The 18,785-nt window shown below is 38.6% G+C and overlaps 2 protein-coding genes across 2 annotated transcripts in view; both read right to left on the reverse strand.

Moving 5' to 3' along the window:
- Positions 1-349: 349 nt before the first annotated feature.
- Positions 350-5,641, reverse strand: LOC130407599 (protein SDA1 homolog). The gene is made up of 22 exons (XM_056730643.1): positions 5,422-5,641; positions 5,119-5,223; positions 4,904-5,002; positions 4,619-4,729; positions 4,417-4,488; positions 4,238-4,338; positions 4,102-4,159; positions 3,907-3,981; positions 3,713-3,814; positions 3,557-3,626; positions 3,371-3,474; positions 3,117-3,174; positions 2,421-2,479; positions 2,238-2,314; positions 2,045-2,142; positions 1,803-1,879; positions 1,568-1,694; positions 1,322-1,416; positions 1,042-1,229; positions 852-936; positions 595-756; positions 350-515 (listed from the first exon to the last, which is right to left on the reverse strand). Exons 1-22 carry the CDS (start codon positions 5,509-5,511, stop codon positions 471-473), a joined length of 2,058 nt encoding a protein of 685 aa, XP_056586621.1. The 5' UTR covers positions 5,512-5,641; the 3' UTR covers positions 350-470.
- A 599-nt stretch (positions 5,642-6,240) lies between these two features.
- The window catches only part of ptpn13 (protein tyrosine phosphatase non-receptor type 13), a 50,934-nt gene continuing 38,389 nt past the window's right edge, over positions 6,241-18,785 (reverse strand). Inside the window, 24 exon segments of the mRNA XM_056730642.1 lie at positions 6,241-6,890; positions 6,980-7,042; positions 7,135-7,350; positions 7,537-7,874; positions 7,994-8,084; positions 8,466-8,614; positions 8,720-8,814; positions 9,564-9,619; positions 9,733-9,827; positions 9,910-9,999; positions 10,085-10,250; positions 10,331-10,486; positions 10,840-10,901; positions 12,008-12,093; positions 12,255-12,465; positions 12,788-12,959; positions 14,738-14,893; positions 15,054-15,207; positions 15,366-15,703; positions 15,830-15,928; positions 16,213-16,427; positions 16,507-16,672; positions 16,776-16,861; positions 18,121-18,214. Of these exon segments, the coding sequence (XP_056586620.1) occupies positions 6,813-6,890; positions 6,980-7,042; positions 7,135-7,350; positions 7,537-7,874; positions 7,994-8,084; positions 8,466-8,614; positions 8,720-8,814; positions 9,564-9,619; positions 9,733-9,827; positions 9,910-9,999; positions 10,085-10,250; positions 10,331-10,486; positions 10,840-10,901; positions 12,008-12,093; positions 12,255-12,465; positions 12,788-12,959; positions 14,738-14,893; positions 15,054-15,207; positions 15,366-15,703; positions 15,830-15,928; positions 16,213-16,427; positions 16,507-16,672; positions 16,776-16,861; positions 18,121-18,214 (3,432 nt within the window). The 3' untranslated portion in view covers positions 6,241-6,812.

Consider the following 18,785-nt stretch of genomic DNA (forward strand, 5'->3'; position numbering starts at 1 on the left):
TGACTCAGAGGTTCCTGGCTGTTTTGAATGGAGTGATTGTGTTATTGCCAAGATGGATCGTGTTGCACCGTGGGGTGTGGCGGAAACACGAGTAGTTCTGTCTTGGCAGGGTTCAGCAGGAGGTGATTCTCTTTCATCCAAGCCGAGTTACAGTGGTATCATCTGGGTGTCGTCCGCATAACAGTGATACGAGAAGCCATGATGAACTTTCATTCTAGATTATTACAAAAATAATATCAATTACACAAAGGACTCGCAGTTGTACGGTTGTCCTCATGTGCGTTTTAACTTTCAATATTTTAAAACACTTAAAACATTGTTCTCAAACCAAAAAAGGAATGCAATAAAGTTTCTTTTTTTAAATATTTATTTAAAAGACAACATGGTGTTCAGGACAACCCAGATCTCTTTATATCACAAGCATCTTCTGTACACAGAACGGTCCTCACAGCTCACGCCCAGACCACTCGTTACTTGTGTTTTCTCTTCTTCAATAGAGCATCTCTCAATGCCATCTGAGTGAGGAATGAACAGAATTAGAGGATTTCAACATCTACAGCCGGGCGTGTTTGGTTTTGGAGGTTCGGATCTCACCTGCTTCTCTCTGAAGGAGCGTTTGCCTTTGGTCCTCACGTTCTGGCTGTGTCTCATCATCATGAAGTTCTTCGATCGTTTCTTTTCCTTGTTACTGGTGCTGGCAAACGGGTTCAGTTTACTATGCTTCCTCACGAAATCCTTCCTGTCTGGTCGGCCAGCCTGAGAGAAAGAAAATGTCACAAAAATGTAAATTCTTGCTACTTTCAAAGTCGCATTTTTTCCATTCTTCATTATTTACGGATAAGTACACTCACCATGGCTGTTGCCAGTCGAGTTTCTTTGTCAGATTTGGGTTTCTTGTGAAGACGTTCAATGTCCCTCAGACTAAGTATCTCACCTCTGAAAAAAAAATTAGCTGTTACTTTAATGATTTAATAATTAATTAGTTACAGTTCATTCAAAAAATATAATATTTTCAAATACATTTCCAGAATCCCATCCTACCTCTCATTTTCTTCATCGCTCTCTACGTTCTTCCTCTTCTGACCCTTGCCAGGTGCAGCGTTGACCTCTTTGGCCATCTGGGCGATTTTGATCTTTTTGAAGTCCTCTTGCGTGAGGAGTCGGCTGCCGCTGACCTCGGTGGCTTTAGCTTTCCGCTCGTCCTCCGGGATACTCTGCAATTTCTCAGTCTGAGACACAAAACAGACAAGCACAGGTTTAGCTGCATCGCTTCTGTCATTCACAATGAAACCAAATATTAGATCATAGAGATCATGCTCACCACTTCTGTCTGATCTTCATCGGAGGAGTGATGCACATTCACCCATTCTCCATCTTCATCATCACCTTCACTCATGCTGGCGATTTCCCAGCCATCTGTGAGAGCCCGAGAAAGTCAATGGGATGAAGATGATTAATAAAAGTCTTAAACTTCCTTTCACAATGCTATTTAAAGGTATGGACACATCTACATATATCTGTAAAGCCAACAGTAGTGCAAAAAAAGTCTCAAAGACTTTCCCTGTACCTTGACCGTCTTCCTCCTCTGCATTCGCTTCCACCTCCAGCACTTCAGCTCCAGGGATGTAGCCTTTGGCCTCCAGTTCACCGTAACTCTGAATCTTGGCCTCTTTGGAAAATTCTGTGGGCTTTCCCTGGAAAAACACAATGGTGCAAACATGAACATGAATACGAATCTGCAATTCTGAGACAATTTCATCTCCGTTCTAATTTATTTTCCTCAAAAGACTTCGACAGCTCACCCTGTCTTTTCTGTGTAGCATCTGTGGATTCAGACTTCTGAAGAGCTGGATAAGAGCTTTGGATGACATCACGACATCTGAAGGACAAAAACCACCATTAGAGACATTGTCAATGTGAATATGATCAATATTATTCATTTTAATGATAATCTATATAACCAAAATGGATCCCTTATTTACAACTAAAGTGTTCTCCGAGGATAAACAAAATACAGGATACAGTTGTTAGAAGTGCAACAAACTTTTATCTTTGTGGGTTTTGTACAGTGCCAGATCTTGCAGAAGGTCTTCAGACATAGACAGAGGACACCGGGCCACCAGTTCTTTGATAGCGTTGATTCTGTGAGTGAGAGAATGAGATTCATCTTGAATCTGCATATTTAAACATGACCTCTTTGCAGCTGCACAGTTTAGTAAGATTTAAGAAGTGCCTACCCGACTGTCATGACTTCACCAGAATTTCTGTCTGTTACAAAGTTATTGGCGATGGTCATGATAACAGGCTCAATGATCTATGTACAATAAACAAAATTACATTTCAACAATCATCGGAAAGATTAACAATCGTCTCGCAGTTTTGTAAATTGATGAAAAATTTCACTGGATTATTTATTATACCTCTGGAGGAACCAGTTGATGAGAGGCCTGAGCAGCACACAACAGAATCTTAGTCACCTCTGTAGGAAAGAACATTTCAAGACGTTGAGACCAATTTCGAAGGCTAAAGACGTTAAAAGGAAACTTCACCCCAAAATGAAAATTCTATTATCATTTACTCACCTTCAAATTGTTGCAAATGTGTACACATTTCTTTGTTCTGATGAAAACAGAGAAAGATATTTGGAAGAATGCCCTACATTCTTCAAAATGTATTTTTGTGTTCCACAAAAAAAATATAAAGTTATTTTTCCTACTATGGGAGTCAATGGCTGTTGACATGTATATCTTTATCTTATGTTTATTGTATTGCATTTCTTAACTTTGTATACCCATAGGCCCTAATTTTAAATCATCCGTGTACTGTTTTCTATTGTGTTATGGTCTCTGTGTACTGGATGTTCCTGTCATCAAAACAAATTCCTTGTATGTGCAAACATACTTTGCAATAAAGCTCTTTCTGATATGTCTGGTTATAAGCATTTTTCCAAATCTCTTCTCCGTGTTCATCAGAACAAAGAAATGTATACAAATTTGGAACAACTCGAAATGGAGTAAATACTAGAATTTTCCTTTTAGGGTGAAGTATCACTTTAAGCATAGAAATCAGCAGATAAAAGTAATTCAGGGACAGAAGAACAGGATTCCCGTAGCTACCTCTTTGATGTGGCTGAATAAACCGCTGGACAAACGGGTAGAAGTTAAACAGGAAAAGCTGTGTGTAAAACAAAAAAAAAAAAATGGTTAGGTACAGTAATCGTTTCACTTTTGCTGATATGTACATTAAAAGACATCAAAAAATTGATGCAAGCTTTGAAAAACGATAAGTCGCTTTTCCCAAATAAGCACAACGTCTCGATGTGTAGGAGCCCAATAAATGTACACCTAGTTAGAATAAGAACATATATTACCTCATGAATGCCTACAAGCCTAGAGATGAGCTCCATCATCATGATCTTCACCTCAAAGCGCTCGTTTGACTTCTCCAACTGCTTCAACAGCTTCTCTGCAAAATCTGATGAACACAACCAAGTCATTTAACTGTCTCCGTTACGCAATGATGAGAGTTTTCTGTATGCGAGACAGACGAGTCTTACCTTGGGGATCATGTATCAAGTGTATAGCGGAGAAATTGAAGACCTCAACCTTTTTCTTCTTTTTATGTTTCTGTGAACACAAAATGAAAAAAAGTCAGCACCGAATTGAAACCCGCAGATTAACATTATGAATGAAGAAACAATAGAGCTGAATACCTTAAGAACTTTCATGGCTTTCTCCATTTTCTTCTTATTTTTGGATGACTTCTTGCCTGTGGAGTATCTTATCATAAGATCTCTGGCTGTTGGCCCTTCATCCTGCAGAGAAAAACCACACAGACCCGAATTAGAAAAAAATGAAATACAAAGTGAAAAGAAAAAGCCAAATAAAAATGTCACAAGTCATCCACCTCAGATTCAGAATCACTGTCTTTCACTTCATCTTCATCTTTTCCAATGAAGAACTTCAACGCAGCTACAAGGATCTGAGAGGAGAGAACGTACATCATGAAAACGATACAAGCAAATTTGGTTAGAAACTGACAAGCTTTAATACAAAATGATGTTACAATAAATACTGTAAATTAAAACAAGATGCAACAGACCTTCGCAATCTTGGAGAAACACGCTGTGGTGATGACGTTGACAGTTTTAGCGTCATTCCTAAATGGTGCAAATAAAAAAAATGATGATGACCGCAGGTTACCTAACAGGGTTTCACATAAGGTCACAAGGTCTCACCAGATGTTTCTTCTGTACAACTCAACCATCACATCAAGAGAGATCTTGGCAGCGATTGGGTTCGAATCCCTTAACATGGTGTACATGAAGTTCTGTAAGATCTGAGAAAAGAGCACCCAAAATGTTCAATACTGTTAAAATTACAGTGCATTAAAGAAGTCTAAATCTGGTTCACTTACCGTATTCAACTTATTGTTTTTGTGCTTGGAATTGATATTTTTGACATCAGTCACGATATGCGTGTATAAAGTCTGAGGAGATAAAACAAGCATTATTTATACTAATATGATTCATACAAAATGCATATCCATATGAATTACACGTATCCAGATTTAATAACACACATCCAGGAACACGGATGTCAATCGGCAGAGAGCAGACCTTTCGCAGCAGTTTGTCGTGACAGCGCAGAAGCTCAAAGAACAGCTCCAGAAGACTGGTGGGGCTGATCAGATCTTTGTTTCTCAGGAGAATGAGGGCTCTACAAAACGTCTGAGACAAAATAAAACATTGCAAGTGATTTTTCAGACGTTCCCTCAAACAACATTGATATGATTTACCTTGATCGGTCAGTAAGAATACATCCAGAATGAAGTGTGTACTACCATACTGAATAGCAACTGAATGCTTAATGCTATGTTTATTTAAGAGGAAGGTTATCCTTACCATTCTAAGATCTGGATGCAGGACTGTGTGGTGGTTTAAGAGAAGCTGTGTGAGCTCCTGCGGGAACTTTGACAGCTCTTCCAAGTAACAGTGTGCAACCTGGAAAACACAAATTGCATTTAAATCCGTAACATAGTGTGAACACAAACCGAGGTTTAATACATAACATATGTTAAAGCATAAAAAACATATAAAGAGAGAGGGATCCTTCATACTTGAGACAGAAACATGACCAGGTCAGCCAGATCTTTGTTGGGTTTATCCGGCTGATGTTTAAATATCTCGACATTTGAGATATAATGACGATACTGCTGCAAGAACTGAAATGACAACGAATTACCAAAATAAACAACCAAGACATCTACTGCGCGAGTCCTGTGTAATGTAAATGTCACGTCACTCACAGTAAATCTACTAAGTTACATAGTGTTAAAAACTTAGAAGTAAAATATTAAACGTGTTACTATACTTTTGTACTATAATCGTCAAGATAAAATGTTTACTACACAGTATATTACCTCCTCCGCGTAAGACTTCGGATCCCTCTTGATTAGATTTTGCAGCTGCGGGAGGTTCGTCGGTAACTTGTTATTGTGTCGAGACGACATCTTTAACTAATTTCTTATTAATCAAAGCTTTAGAAACGTGCGTTTATTTAGCTTTATGCGTTTACTCCAGCACCAGCGTGGCTCACAGGGTAGTCGCCATGTTGTCAGCGAACTACGGAAAGCTGTTAGGACATTTAGCAATTTTCAATCTGAGAAATGCGGCCACCCAGTGGAGAAGGAGTATTACTTTCCGTAGGTTAAAAACACATAAGAAAAATACATATAAAATAAATGTATTTAAATTGATAGTATCATTTATACATTTGAGAACTATACAATTTCAGTTGAAAAGTAATCATAAGATTACTTTGACTGTTGGTTCTGGTTATACTTAAAGACTCGAGTATCAAGTCCTCTAAACATTTGATATTAATCGCAAATAACAAACGACGATGTAATAATAAATCAACAACAGAAATAATCAAGTTATTACAAGGATGGTAGATACAAAGTGGAGGTAAATTGGTCCAAAATGTTCTCAGTACGAGAAATCACACTCGACAATGATTGGTCCATTCAAGTGAGCGCTTAGAAAAGTATTAGACATCACGTGACTTGTACCTTTCCAGAATGCGTGTACGATTCAGGTTACTACATTATAAATAATAAAAAATATAATTATAAAATACTGACCGTGTCAGATGTGGTATTAAGAGCATTTTTAAGTCTAGATTTACTTAAATTTTAATTTCCAAATTATGGAGAGGCAAAAAGACAAAAGCAAACATATAAAGGAATATTCTTTTATTTACAAATTGCAAATTGTCCAGTATGTAACAGCTTTAAAACATATCAACAGATTTCATAAGATAAATATTACACTAAATATAACACTTTTCATTTCTTCGATTACCACTGGCACTCAGTGTTTTCTAAAGCATTTACAAAGCAAATACTGTCTCGTATTCTGTCAAGGCAACATCCGTTCCAGCATCAGTTAGTTTAAAATAGGCCTAGACAAGAAAAAAACTGTGCCAAAAAAAATATGAATTCATTTCTTTTATAGTTGATCCATAATCTTCGAAGAATCTATAAAACTGTTTACCAAAAATGATAAATTATCAAATAAATGGTTTCAAAGTCGTAGCAGCCAACGGTCAAGAATGTAAGCGAAAAAAGTACACAAAATCCTGCAAGAATCTTATCCGTCACTGACGTCTAAAACATTTTCAAAACATTTGTACGCCCCGATAGAAAGAAGAGACTGCTTCCAAAACGCAGGATGCTTGAAGCACGATGTAATCGTCAGTTCATCTCTTGACGCCGTTTAAAGAGCAGAAAGGCAGTCGGTGTCCACCTGTTTAATCCGAGAGCTTCTCTTCTGACTGAAGACATCTGAGCACATATAAAATGACCTGGTAGCAGAAAATATATTGGTCCTGGAGAGACAAAAACAGATATGTTAACATGCAATTGGACGTATACTGCATTCAAAAGCAAAGTTCATTGCAAAGCTCATGTACGTTACCTCTGTTTGAACCATGCCGTGCCTCTGGAGTCTCATGGTACGAACCACATCTGATATGTCAAACTTAGGAAATATGAAACACATACAATAAATGATTATAAAAAACAGGCGATGCTTTATTTACTATTATAATAACCAACCCAGGTGACACTTACATCCACATCTTTGCTGATGAGACCAAGGACCACGTCTATACAAATGAGTGTTCCTGATCGGCCAATCCCTGCACTGCAGTGTGTAATGATAGGTCCTGATTTGTGGATATGTCTCATGTAAGAAATGAACGTCAGGAGCTGTTCAGGTTGAGTTGGGGTGCCGTGATCAGGCCAGCCGGTGTAGTTCAGATGCGTTACTCTCTGGATCTCATTGGTCTACAAGATAAGTTCATATATTCAGATACATGAAACAAAACGCATGCTATGCATCGGCCACAAAATAAATTCAAACATAAGTTTAAAACTAATGCAAAACATATTGTTCAAAAAATGTGATCAATTTGTATGTTAACATGAAGATGAGCAGCAAACATGCATCAGTAAAATCAAACATTCTCTAACCTGGATATCTTTGAGCTCTATTAGCCGAATGACGAAGTTGTCCAGGTGCTGATCTTTAACTAGTGTGACCTGCAGACGATCGTCCACCATCTCGGACGAGCGGGGCGTGTCAGGCCAGTACCTCTGACATTTCACTTTTCCTCCCTCCACTTCCTGCGTCATCATGGCGATAACGTTGGACTTCTGCTCCCAGACCATCTGCCAGAAATCCCCCAGCGTCGTTGGCAGTGGCCCCTGACACGCAATGTACATGAAGTTCTCATCCTTCACAGGCATCTTGATGAAGTTGGCATTAATGTAGCCGCCGTCCTTTCCCAACAGGACCCTGGTTGTGTCGTCTGTAACGTGAGATGGAAATATCAGACGTTAGAATAAAATGAAACGCACAAACTGATCCTTTTTCGCATTTACAAGAACAGCAGATAGATGTAGGGGTGAATCGTTTTCTCACACTTACATGGAAGAATGTTTTTGTAACGGTTTTTCTTCTTGTTTTCATTGGACTGGCCAACCACACAGTCGTCTATGGGCTGCAAATTCTGCAGGTTCTTTGGAAGAAAGTTGTGGACACGAAGATAAATCAAAACAGTTTACAAAAGAATCGCACATTAGAAGTCGATTCTACAGTATGGAAGCCCGTTTCCGCCATGGTTGGGATTTTTTTTTTTGAATTAGTAAATCATAATAATGAGATACTAAGTCGAAATTTCGACTTACTAAGTCATAATAATGAGATACTAAGAAATTTCGACTTAGTATCTCATTTTTATAACTTAGTATCTCATAATAATGACTTACTAATTCAAAAAAAAAATCCCAACCCTGGCGGAAACGGGCTTCCATACTACAGTAATTTCTAAAGACTAGGACAAGTTTTATTTGCGAATCAAAGTAAAGCAATACTTGAAGTGTGGTTTCGGTATGTATACCTCAAACTCCTGCAGAGGAACCTTCTGCTCCAGCAGACCTTTCATCATTCTCACCACACTGTTGAGTTTGCTGGACGTGTACTGACCATCAGTAACCAATATAACCAGTGGAAGAGACGTCAACTCATCCTCTGTGACTATCGGTCCATCTGAGAAAAAGAGTCTTTACAATCCAGAACTTACAACAAAACCAGTATTACAAGACAAATGTTAGATTTGCTTGAGAAATGAATGACTGGTTATTGGTGACAAACCTTCACTAAATTTAGAATTGATGTTTTCTATCGGCAGCTCGTCGCTGCCCCATGTGATGTCGTCATCATCTGGCTGACCAGATGACTGCGGAGAACTACAACAACAGCAGTGAAGAGAATAAAAAAGGAAAAGTTCACAGAAAAGAGGTTTGTGAGTTAAAGCTGTATGGGTATCCATTGCAAAAAATATACTGATTATGCAACTGAGGTCCTAAGTTCTGTAAATTTTTCTGTATTTCTTTTCGAAATCCTCATTTTTTTATTTACTTCTCAGTAACTGTTTTGATTTTTTTATTCCGTCAAGTTTTTCCAAGCTTTCTATTTTTGTTGTACAGCAGGGGGTGCTGTTACTCATCTGTAAGACTAAAAACGAAATATTCTATAACGTTCTAATTAAGATCAGAACAAGTCCTTGACTATTTTTTTCTGTGTTTTTTGTTAATTTGGCAATAAAAAAGTAATGAAGCTAGAATGTTATATTTTTAAGCAGAGCCTTGGTTCTTATTTCGATAAGACGTTTTTGATAAAACATGCTGGCAAGTTTTTTTTTTAAAGGAAAAGTTGAGCAAAGAAAGTTACAGATTGCAGCTTTAAATAGCTCGTTTTGCTAAAAACAATACAAATTCATCTGGTCTGGCTAATAAACAGGATAATATCAAACATATAAATATATAAAACAATGTTGACTCACAAATAGTCAACAAAATCCAAACCAGCGCAATCCTATTAAAATCATTGACTTTGGATGTCATCATTGTCTGACAGTAGAAACTTGTATAAGCCGAGCCTGGAGTGACACTGTTCAGTCTAATGAGGATTGTGTGTCTATTGTGGTCTTTCTCACCTGTCATTCAGCGAAGCGTCAACATTTTCCTCCTCCCACTCAGCTTTCCGAGTCGTCTAGAAAAAAATATATATATGACATTATGTGAAATCGAATGACCATTAACACTTTTATATTCCTGTAAAACAGCCGATATCCAAGTATGGTTTAATGTAATAGTCGACTGTACCTCTGGAGAGTCTTCAGGCAGAGAGGAGCCGTCACAGTCGGTGTCTTCTGATAAATCTGCACTTCCCTCCGCGTCCTTGCGTTTTGTGTCATAGTCTATAACACGAATAAACAGTATTTTTCAATTATTTTGATGTGGATTACACATATGATCTGAGTCATGTGATCTGTGTCGCACCTATCGGAGGAAGAGGTGGTGGGTTGCTACTCTTGCTTTTCTCCGATGGAGTCTGGAGTTTCACCTTCACCCCACTGTCCTCACTCACATCTGAGACGATACAGAAACACATTCACATCACCAAACATACTCTTTTTCAGGTTAATAAAAAACATGCCTCAGGTGCAGGATGTACCGTTGTTGCCATGGATGCCGTTGGATTTGGGAGGCAGGTAGCTCAGGTAAGTGTTGGGCATTTGGTCGGGTGGACGAGAGACGACGAGGTGCACCAAACCTTTAGCTTTACGAATGGTAGTGACGGCTTCGGTATGAGAAACGTTGACCATCAGATGGTCGTTCACCTGTGCACGCCAAAACATGGTTAGCTTCTATGAACACAACTAGACAAGATTTTTCATAGTTGTTTTGTGATGTAATGCACCTTAAGCAAACGATCCCCGACCTGCAGCGTCCCCTCAGTGTCCGCCGTCCCCCTGGGGGTGACGGATTTCACAAAAATGCCCCTCTCTCCACCAATCACAGAAAAACCCAGGCCCCCTCCTGGTGGCTTATCCAACTGCAGCTTCACAATCTGCTCCTGTTTATCAGACAGAAGGGGAAAGTTGTCATTTTCAAATTTGATTTAGATTCGTTCAGTTCATTGTTGGAAATGTTAGCTTTCCCCCCGAGGCGTTTCCTGTAAAAAAAGTCGAGTTCCTCTCTCCCGTTTCTCTTTCAGCTCACAGACAGGAGAAATCTGATCTGACCTGTGTCAGTTTACGTTTCAGGTTGTACATTTACAGTCTCACAACACACAGAAAAAACAGACAAACCATAACGTTTTCTTGACAAGTCGGGGAAGTTTCTGATCTCGGTCTATTTGGAGATTAAATAATGAGAGCGGCACGAATCAATATTAGGTAATCGTTGACCACAAATATGGGTCCTTACCTCCACAGGACAGATATCGGATAGGGCCTCCAATTCGTCAAGTTTGTTGCTATGGAGATAACCTATGATACCAAAAGTAAACCAGAGAGAAACGAGGTCATAGTGTGGAAGTGGAAAAAAATGTCAAAATACCCACAGCAAAGGGGAACCTTAAATAAATAACTATAATAAAAAGTACAATAAATGCATATCACTGTTGTCCTTCTAAAACCTTGTATCTCCATATTTCGTGATATTGCAAATATCTAACCAATAAAAGTATTAAAAAATGTTCGTCCACTTTGACAACACGTTATTTAATCATTTTAAAAGTACAGTGTTTTTTCCACTTCCAGAAAAACAGCTAACTTGGACATATGAGGTTTGGGAAGAACAGCTACAAAAAGCATTATGATGATGCAATGATCCTACTTTTAATATTTATATTTCATTAATTTTAGAAAACTGATTTTGAGGGTATGATAAAAATGTAGTTATTTTCTTATAAAGTAATGTGCAAAAGAACATGAATAGAGTAAACAAACATTACAGTAGGGTTCTTCTGGATTTAATGGTTTTCATTGATAGTAAAAGAAATTAAGAATTTTTTAGAATTGTTACAAAAATAGTCATTTTTCAATAAATTCTTAGAAGACATACATTATACATACACTATGGTTCAAAAGTTTAGGGTCACGTAATCTTTAATATTTTTTAGCATTTTAAAATAACATTAAACAATCAAAATTTGGGATTGACATAAAATTATGAAAATAATTAAACTATGCTATAATTTATCATATTCAGACTAGAAAATCTTTGCCTAAAATTATTCTTTGTCCATTTTATCAAGAGGCTTCTTTAGTTCTTACATAGAACATATTTTTTAATCATATATTTCAAAACCATTTTCATTTTTGTAATTAAAGAAATTAATTATTTTTATAGAACGATTATTTTTGTACAACAATTATTTTCTACAAAACTAATTTCAGGAAATGACAAACATTTCGCTCAAGTGAAACATGAACAGTAGTGTATACATTTACATAAATATGTATATTTAATAAATATAAATAATAATACAGGTGTGTATTACTTTTATTGCGATGGCATATGATCCAAACTAGCTATCCTAAATCAACTAAAACTAAATGACTGGTACAAGAAACTTGGTAACTATGCTCACCGTTCACGTTCTGAGACACGCTAGGGCTGACGTTGTTGTTTAGTAATGAGATCTCCTCCTTGCCCGGAAAAACAGGCTTTCCATCCCTTAAACAAACATACACACAAACACACACACAGCAGTAAGATACTGGAACCTGTCCAAAAGCACACATTTAAATCAACTCAAGTGTAAAAGACAAACAAATCCATCAAAAGTGTTTTCATAGCTATGGATGTGAGTCTCTTGGTAGCTTAAAGTATCTCACCTGGTCGCTTTAAGCGTGAGATTCTTCAGTGAAAGTTGCAGGAGCCTGCAGCTCTCGCTCAAAGTCAGATCCTGCGTTGGCGCTCCGTTGATGTAGTGTATGATATCCAGATGCCTTAAACTGCCTTCCGCATGAGCCACGGATCTCGATATGATGTCTTTCACGTACAGAACGCCCAACCCACTGTCACTTCCCCCGTCGAGAACCAGACCTACAAGACACGCCCAGAGAACAAACACTTTGAGTACCTGGATGTATCGTGACCATCCCTTACATCGCTTGTCTTATTGAGCGCCGGAGAACAACAGCCCGTCTTTTTTTCCGTCTTTCAGTGAGCTGAAATCTGAGCTGAGCTCTTTTCCCAGTAAAGCCCAGGTGGGCTCTGTTTATACTGATGGATATCTGTGTTTTGGTGTCACTCAGTAAGGTCCCGTTGACCTCTGATGGCCAGATAATACCGATGAGACACGTTCGGTCATTTCAGGGAGGATTGGGACAGAATGAAAGACTTATGATATTGATGCTTTTATTACCTAAAGACTCATCGTAGCACTGAAACGTGATGTCGGGCAGAAGGTGGGCTTCTATCGGGGGCTTGGGCTGTTCTAGAACGCGGCCCACCACGAGGTCCACAACTCTGGGGGCTGCACGCACCAAGTTGACCACCTCAGTGTGACTCATGCCAGTGACATCAACGACATTCACCTTAAACACAAGATGAAGGGAAATGAATAACAGTGTGTTTCTAAATCGGCATGACACATTAAAACACAATTCCATGGTTAAACGCGCACAAAGGCATTTCTAAAATAATGACGTTTTTAAACAGGTTTTCAAAAGCTTAAAGGTTTAGTCTTTCATCTTTTACTCGCCGTCATGTCATTCCATAAATGTGAGTAGAAGAAGATTAAATTACTTAATTTCTTCGGCAAAACACAAACGTTATTTTAAAGAATGTTGGTTACTACTTTTGTGTTACACAGAAAATACAGTCATACCGCTGCTGTCCCTCTTAAACCGTGAATCATACGTTATTACATTTTTTCTACATAAGTCATTATTATTAGTCACCCTTTATGTTTTTCTCTGGGTTTTGCAGATGCCTAGTGTGAAAAAGTGCTTGTCAACTTTGACAACAAAGGATTTAACATCGTTTTTTTTTTCATTTCCTGAAAAACGGCGAACTTGGACATCCAAGGTTTTGAAAGGAAAGCGACGACATAGACGTTTTGAAAAACATGATCGTTCAAAAACCACCATTTTTATTTTTGATGGAATTATATATTCTGGACTATATGCTCGAATTTATGTATATACTGGATATTAAAGGGCTAGTCACCCAAAAATGAAAATTCTGTCATCACTTACCTATCCTCTTGTCATTTCAAACCTGTTTGGGTTTCTTTTTTCTGCAGAACACAAAATATGATATTTTAAACAATGTTGTTAACTGGCACCCATTCACTTGCATTGTTTTTGTGTCCATACAATAGAAGTGAGTGGGCGCCGGCACTGTTCGGTTACCAACTTTCTTCAAAATATCTATTTTTGTGCTCTGCAGAAGAAATAAAGTCATACATGTTTGAATGACAAGAGGTTGAGAAATGATTACAGATTTTTTCATTTTAGGGTGAACTATCACTTTAACGCTACCAATGGCTTGCATAAGAATAAAGGAATGTCTTTATGGAAAATTAGTTTTTTTCTTTAATCAGCTTTGATAATAATTTATTCACCCTCTTCAGCGGATTCAAATAAGTTCGGTGACATGCAAGAACCAATGAGATTCATCCTTGAGATACTCAAAGCCGGCGTGCAGCCATTACATGTAGTTTTGTTATCTATAGACGGCTTCAACTCAACAACTTAAACAGTACTGCGCATGCATGCGTTCGTGGACTGCCCTTAACTTCTAGTACACATTCACGAACAAAAAAGTGCCAAAACAAGCAAAAGCAACGGAGAAGAACCGTTACTTGGCTAAACTTGCCACTCAAATATTTGAAACCAAGATTGTGATACCAAGCACATCCACTAGATGTCAATGTTTCTTTAAATGCGACAAAACTACAGAACGCAATTTGACGCACAAATTGTTTATATAAAAAAATGACCATGCAACAAAATTAACAAATCGTTTACCTAATTAAATTTGTGTACAATAAAATCTGAATATTAATGAATATTAGCATAAATTAGTAGTAATAAGTAGTAATATTATTAGACACCACCCAGACATATTAACAAACACTGCAGTCCAGGCTTCGATGAAACGGTCAAATACTCGAGCGACTGGTCGTGGCTAAATACACTCAACGTAAAGACATTTATTAACCCCTGGAGTCTTACGAAGTTGGGAGGAGGCATGAGGCGCGAGGGTAAGTCGTGAAGTAAAATTTATTTTTGGATGAACTATTCCTTTAAATCTTTTAAACTAGACCGTGGTAGATTTACTACCATCCCGAGAGTTAGTAAAGGGATACCATTATCATTCGATCTCCAGGCCGCAGTCGGCCATCTTCTTTAGCCGGGTCCTGGATGATGTCATGGATGTAGCAGTTATTGTCGTTTCCTTTGGTGAGCGTGAATCCTAAACTTCCTTTATCAGACTTCACCAGAGAGACATTTAGCTCCACCTCCTGAAGCAACACAGTAAATGTGAGTGTGTTTACGTGTACAAATCATAAGATGCTTTATATAACTATTTCAATATTTAATGATCGAACATTTAATATTGATATGAGCAGTTCATTCTAAAAGCTAAAATCTGCTTCACAAAACAACATCCCGAGGTCTTACAGGGATCAGCTCCTCCTCGTGGGCGGAGTCTGGAAGACTGAGGTTGATGGAGTTTGTCAGTGGGGGAGGAAGTGGGTCTGGACTGGGGCTCAAGACTCCATCCTCGGGAAGGGAAGGAGACGATGACATGCGTAGTGACGAACCATCCAGATCCCTAAAAGATGGAGAAACGGCACACCAATATTACATTACATTTCATTTCAAGCATTTAAATACCTGAGGTCAGTGATCTTCATCTTGTTTTGTCTGATGTCTATCACACCGGTGCAATCAGCAGTGTAAACAAAAGTTACATTATACTGAATGACTGACCTTCTGTTGACCTCTGGTCTAGACATGGACTGCCCTGGTGAATAATACGCCGACCGCACGGTGTCGTCCAGATTGGCGTTCTCGTATTGATCGAGTCTTTCCATTGGTGTCTGGTAGACGCTGTGGTCCCTGGCTTGGCCAAAAGCCTCCTCAAGCTCATCGTTGTCGGTGCTGTCGCTGTAACTGTCTCTGCGAGTGGGCGATCTCATCAGCGACCTCTCCAGAGCTTCTTCCAACAGAACCATTGTCCGAAGGCGCTCCGTCCGAGGGGAGGAGTTTGGCTTGGAATCAGGCTGGGGTTTGGGAATGAGCTCCTTCCGTGGAGAGGGAACGGGGGTCTGGAGACGGTAAAGTGAAAAAGAAGACAGTACCAATAAATAGTGGGGTATTGGTTTAAGATCTGCTTGGCGGCGTATACAGTGGATTTTGAGAGGATTTATTTAGTTACTCCTAAATTGACTTACGTTAATGGTAGCGTCCATGTCAGGTAAGACCCCCGTCTCAGGTTTACATAAGTGTAGGGTCACCTTCTGCCCTGTTCCTCTCAGAGCAGAGATCACCTCCTGAGAAACACCCAAAAAAAGAAAACACACTTTTGCCACTATTGTCAAACACCTGGCATTGTGGTACTTTGTATATTGCTGACTCTTGATAAAAAATATAAATAAACATTCTGTTTTTTTATTAAAGCATCTCCTAAATGACCTAACCTTCCATGTTTATACGTACAGTTTTGTATATTCTTCAAAATAAAGTTATAAATAAGACTCGCTTTCAAGATTTAGACATTCAGAATTTTGTATAAAACGTTTGTTTTTTGTTTTTCTACTGATGACCTTTAACATACATGTTGCGACAGTCCTTTAAGTGATGTCTGATTGACACGCAGGATGACATCGCCCACTTCGATGCGGCCGCTCTCTGCCGCTGGTTGCCCAGGAAACAGTTTTTTGACCCGCACCATGCTGGTGCCCGCAGGCTCTCCGGGGACGTTCTCCTCCCGGCTGAAGCTGAAGCCAAGCCCAGATGTGTTCTTCACCAAACCCACCTCCAATGTGTTATCTGATCAGAAAAGAAAAACATGAGGGATGAGTAAAATGTTTTACTCTTCCAGGGTTTGAATCCATTGCTAGGAGCTCACCTGGCGTGACGAAATTGTATTCTGCTTTTTTCACTGCTTTCGGCTCTGGTGCGCCTGCGCTGTGCGCGTCAGGATTGTTTTGATGCTCGGATGTGCTTTGAGGTGTCAGGGGAGCGTGAAGGGTGTCTAATGGGGGTTGACCTTTTTCCAGTAACAGATGAACCACCTGGGCAACGTGGAAATTCATTTAAATAAACAATGCTCTGGTGAATTTTTTGACGATGTGGCCTCTAGGGGGCGCAGTTCAGCATCACCCAGAGAACTCTCACCTGGCCGGTGTTTTTTAACATATCGACTGCCTGTTTGTGAGTGGCTCCTTCAAGACCTGTTCCATTTACGGCCACCACACGGTCCCCTGTGGAGCAAAATATCACACTTTACCTCAAAACATGGACAAGCTAATATTTTGTATGTATTCATTATATATTCTTCATCAAAATGAAGTACTTTCTATTGGTTAGATATGAAGAGTTTGGTTCCAAAATGAGATGACTCTGATAGTAATTGGAATGCACAACAAAATAATTACTATCAATCAAACTGCAGTTGGTTTAAAAAAAATACAGCTGACTAACTAAAAAAAATAACAATCACATGATAAAAAACATGATTGTAGATTTTTTTTTAAACAGAGTTCTCATTTTGGAACCAAACCTTCATATTTAAAGTGAAAAAGTGTGACTTATAATAAAGATTTTTGGCACAAAAAATATATATGGAGATACAATGTTTCAAAAGGACAGCAGCGATCTGTAACTTTTCTTAGACATGATGTTAATGACAACTTTTTTTTGCACTTCATAGGGCTACTGAAAATTAAGGGGGCAGAATTGTCATGACTTTAACTTAACAATGATCTAATCTTCATGATTTCCAAATGATCCAATTTTACTTTTAATTTTGGACTTAAAATATGGCCTGGACATTTCTTAAGTAACATAATTTGGTTGCAACAGAGACCTTCCTAAAAGTGAACTAAGCGGCTGCTTAGGGCCCCGCCGCCACTAGGGGGCCCCAAGAGCACATGAAATCACAGCTTCTTTGGAGATATATTTACGACACGCATCCATTTTGTCACCTAGGGCCATACACACTATTTTTTCTGTGGTGCGTGTCAAAATTTGTGTGGCTTTAAAAGCGTGTTTATAGGTTGCGGTTAAAATAAAAATGATTTTTAAAATAAAATATTTGCAAATTGTTAGATGCATTCAACATATTCCACAACCTTTGTGTGGTCTGTGCTCAAAATTTTAAGGGATAGTTCATCTAAAAGTGGAAGTAATGAAATTATTAAATAATTTGACCTCACTTGTAATGCAAGGTTTATGTGTTTTTGTTTTTATGACATTCATGCATCCCGAACAAAGCTACAACTTATGAAATTGGGTGTACATGCAATTAAACAACCATCGACAATAGAAGATTGTATTTGGGATACAGGGGGACCCCCAAATAAAATGATGCTTAGGGTCCCGAAAAGGCTCGGGCCGTCCCTTGGTTGCAATATATCAATTTTAACAATCCCCTCCAAACATCAGGAAAATCTTTGAACTCTAGATAAGACTTTCTTTAACCTGCTTAATGTGAAACTATTTTTGAAAATTTGTTTTTTACCTTTATTTATCCTGCCATCCAGGTCGGCTGCTCCTTTAGGAATAACACCTTTGACATATATCCCTCCATGCCTCACTGTTGTGTTCGACCCACCCTGGGACAGACAAACACATTAATACACCCAACAGAAAGAGATCAAATCTTTCCTCTATGTCCTTGGGTCTCATGGCAAAACTGCTTATTTCTTAAGGACTCTTTCATTCTCTTGTATTTTACATTATGAATGACATATTTGCAAATGATAACACAATAAGTTTAAAAGATTGAAACCCAAGCAACACCCATGCTTACATTCAAGAGGTTTTTTAAGAAACTCCAGATTAATTCTACCAAATACCAAACAGATGTTCTCAAATCATTCCAGAGATCAAGTCTATAAAAAGCCACATGCTCATAAATGTCAGAAAGCCATCACAGCAAAAAGGCACACCGCAGCAAAACATGCAAATGCAAATCCATGCAGGCATTAGTGTGCTCCTTTTTTACGCACAACAAATCTAAAAATGTGGTCTCATCCGTGTGCGTTTACACGCTCTGCTGTACCTGCTGTGTCTGTCTTTACCGTTAGTTTGGGAGTCAATTGAAATGCCTGTAAAAATCTGCACGCACAGAGCCAAAACTACATTCCCCAAAACTGAAGCCAAACGAAGAACCTCAAAAAGCAG

Source organism: Triplophysa dalaica, chromosome 19 (assembly GCF_015846415.1).
Source record: "Triplophysa dalaica isolate WHDGS20190420 chromosome 19, ASM1584641v1, whole genome shotgun sequence".
NCBI lineage: Eukaryota > Metazoa > Chordata > Actinopteri > Cypriniformes > Nemacheilidae > Triplophysa > Triplophysa dalaica.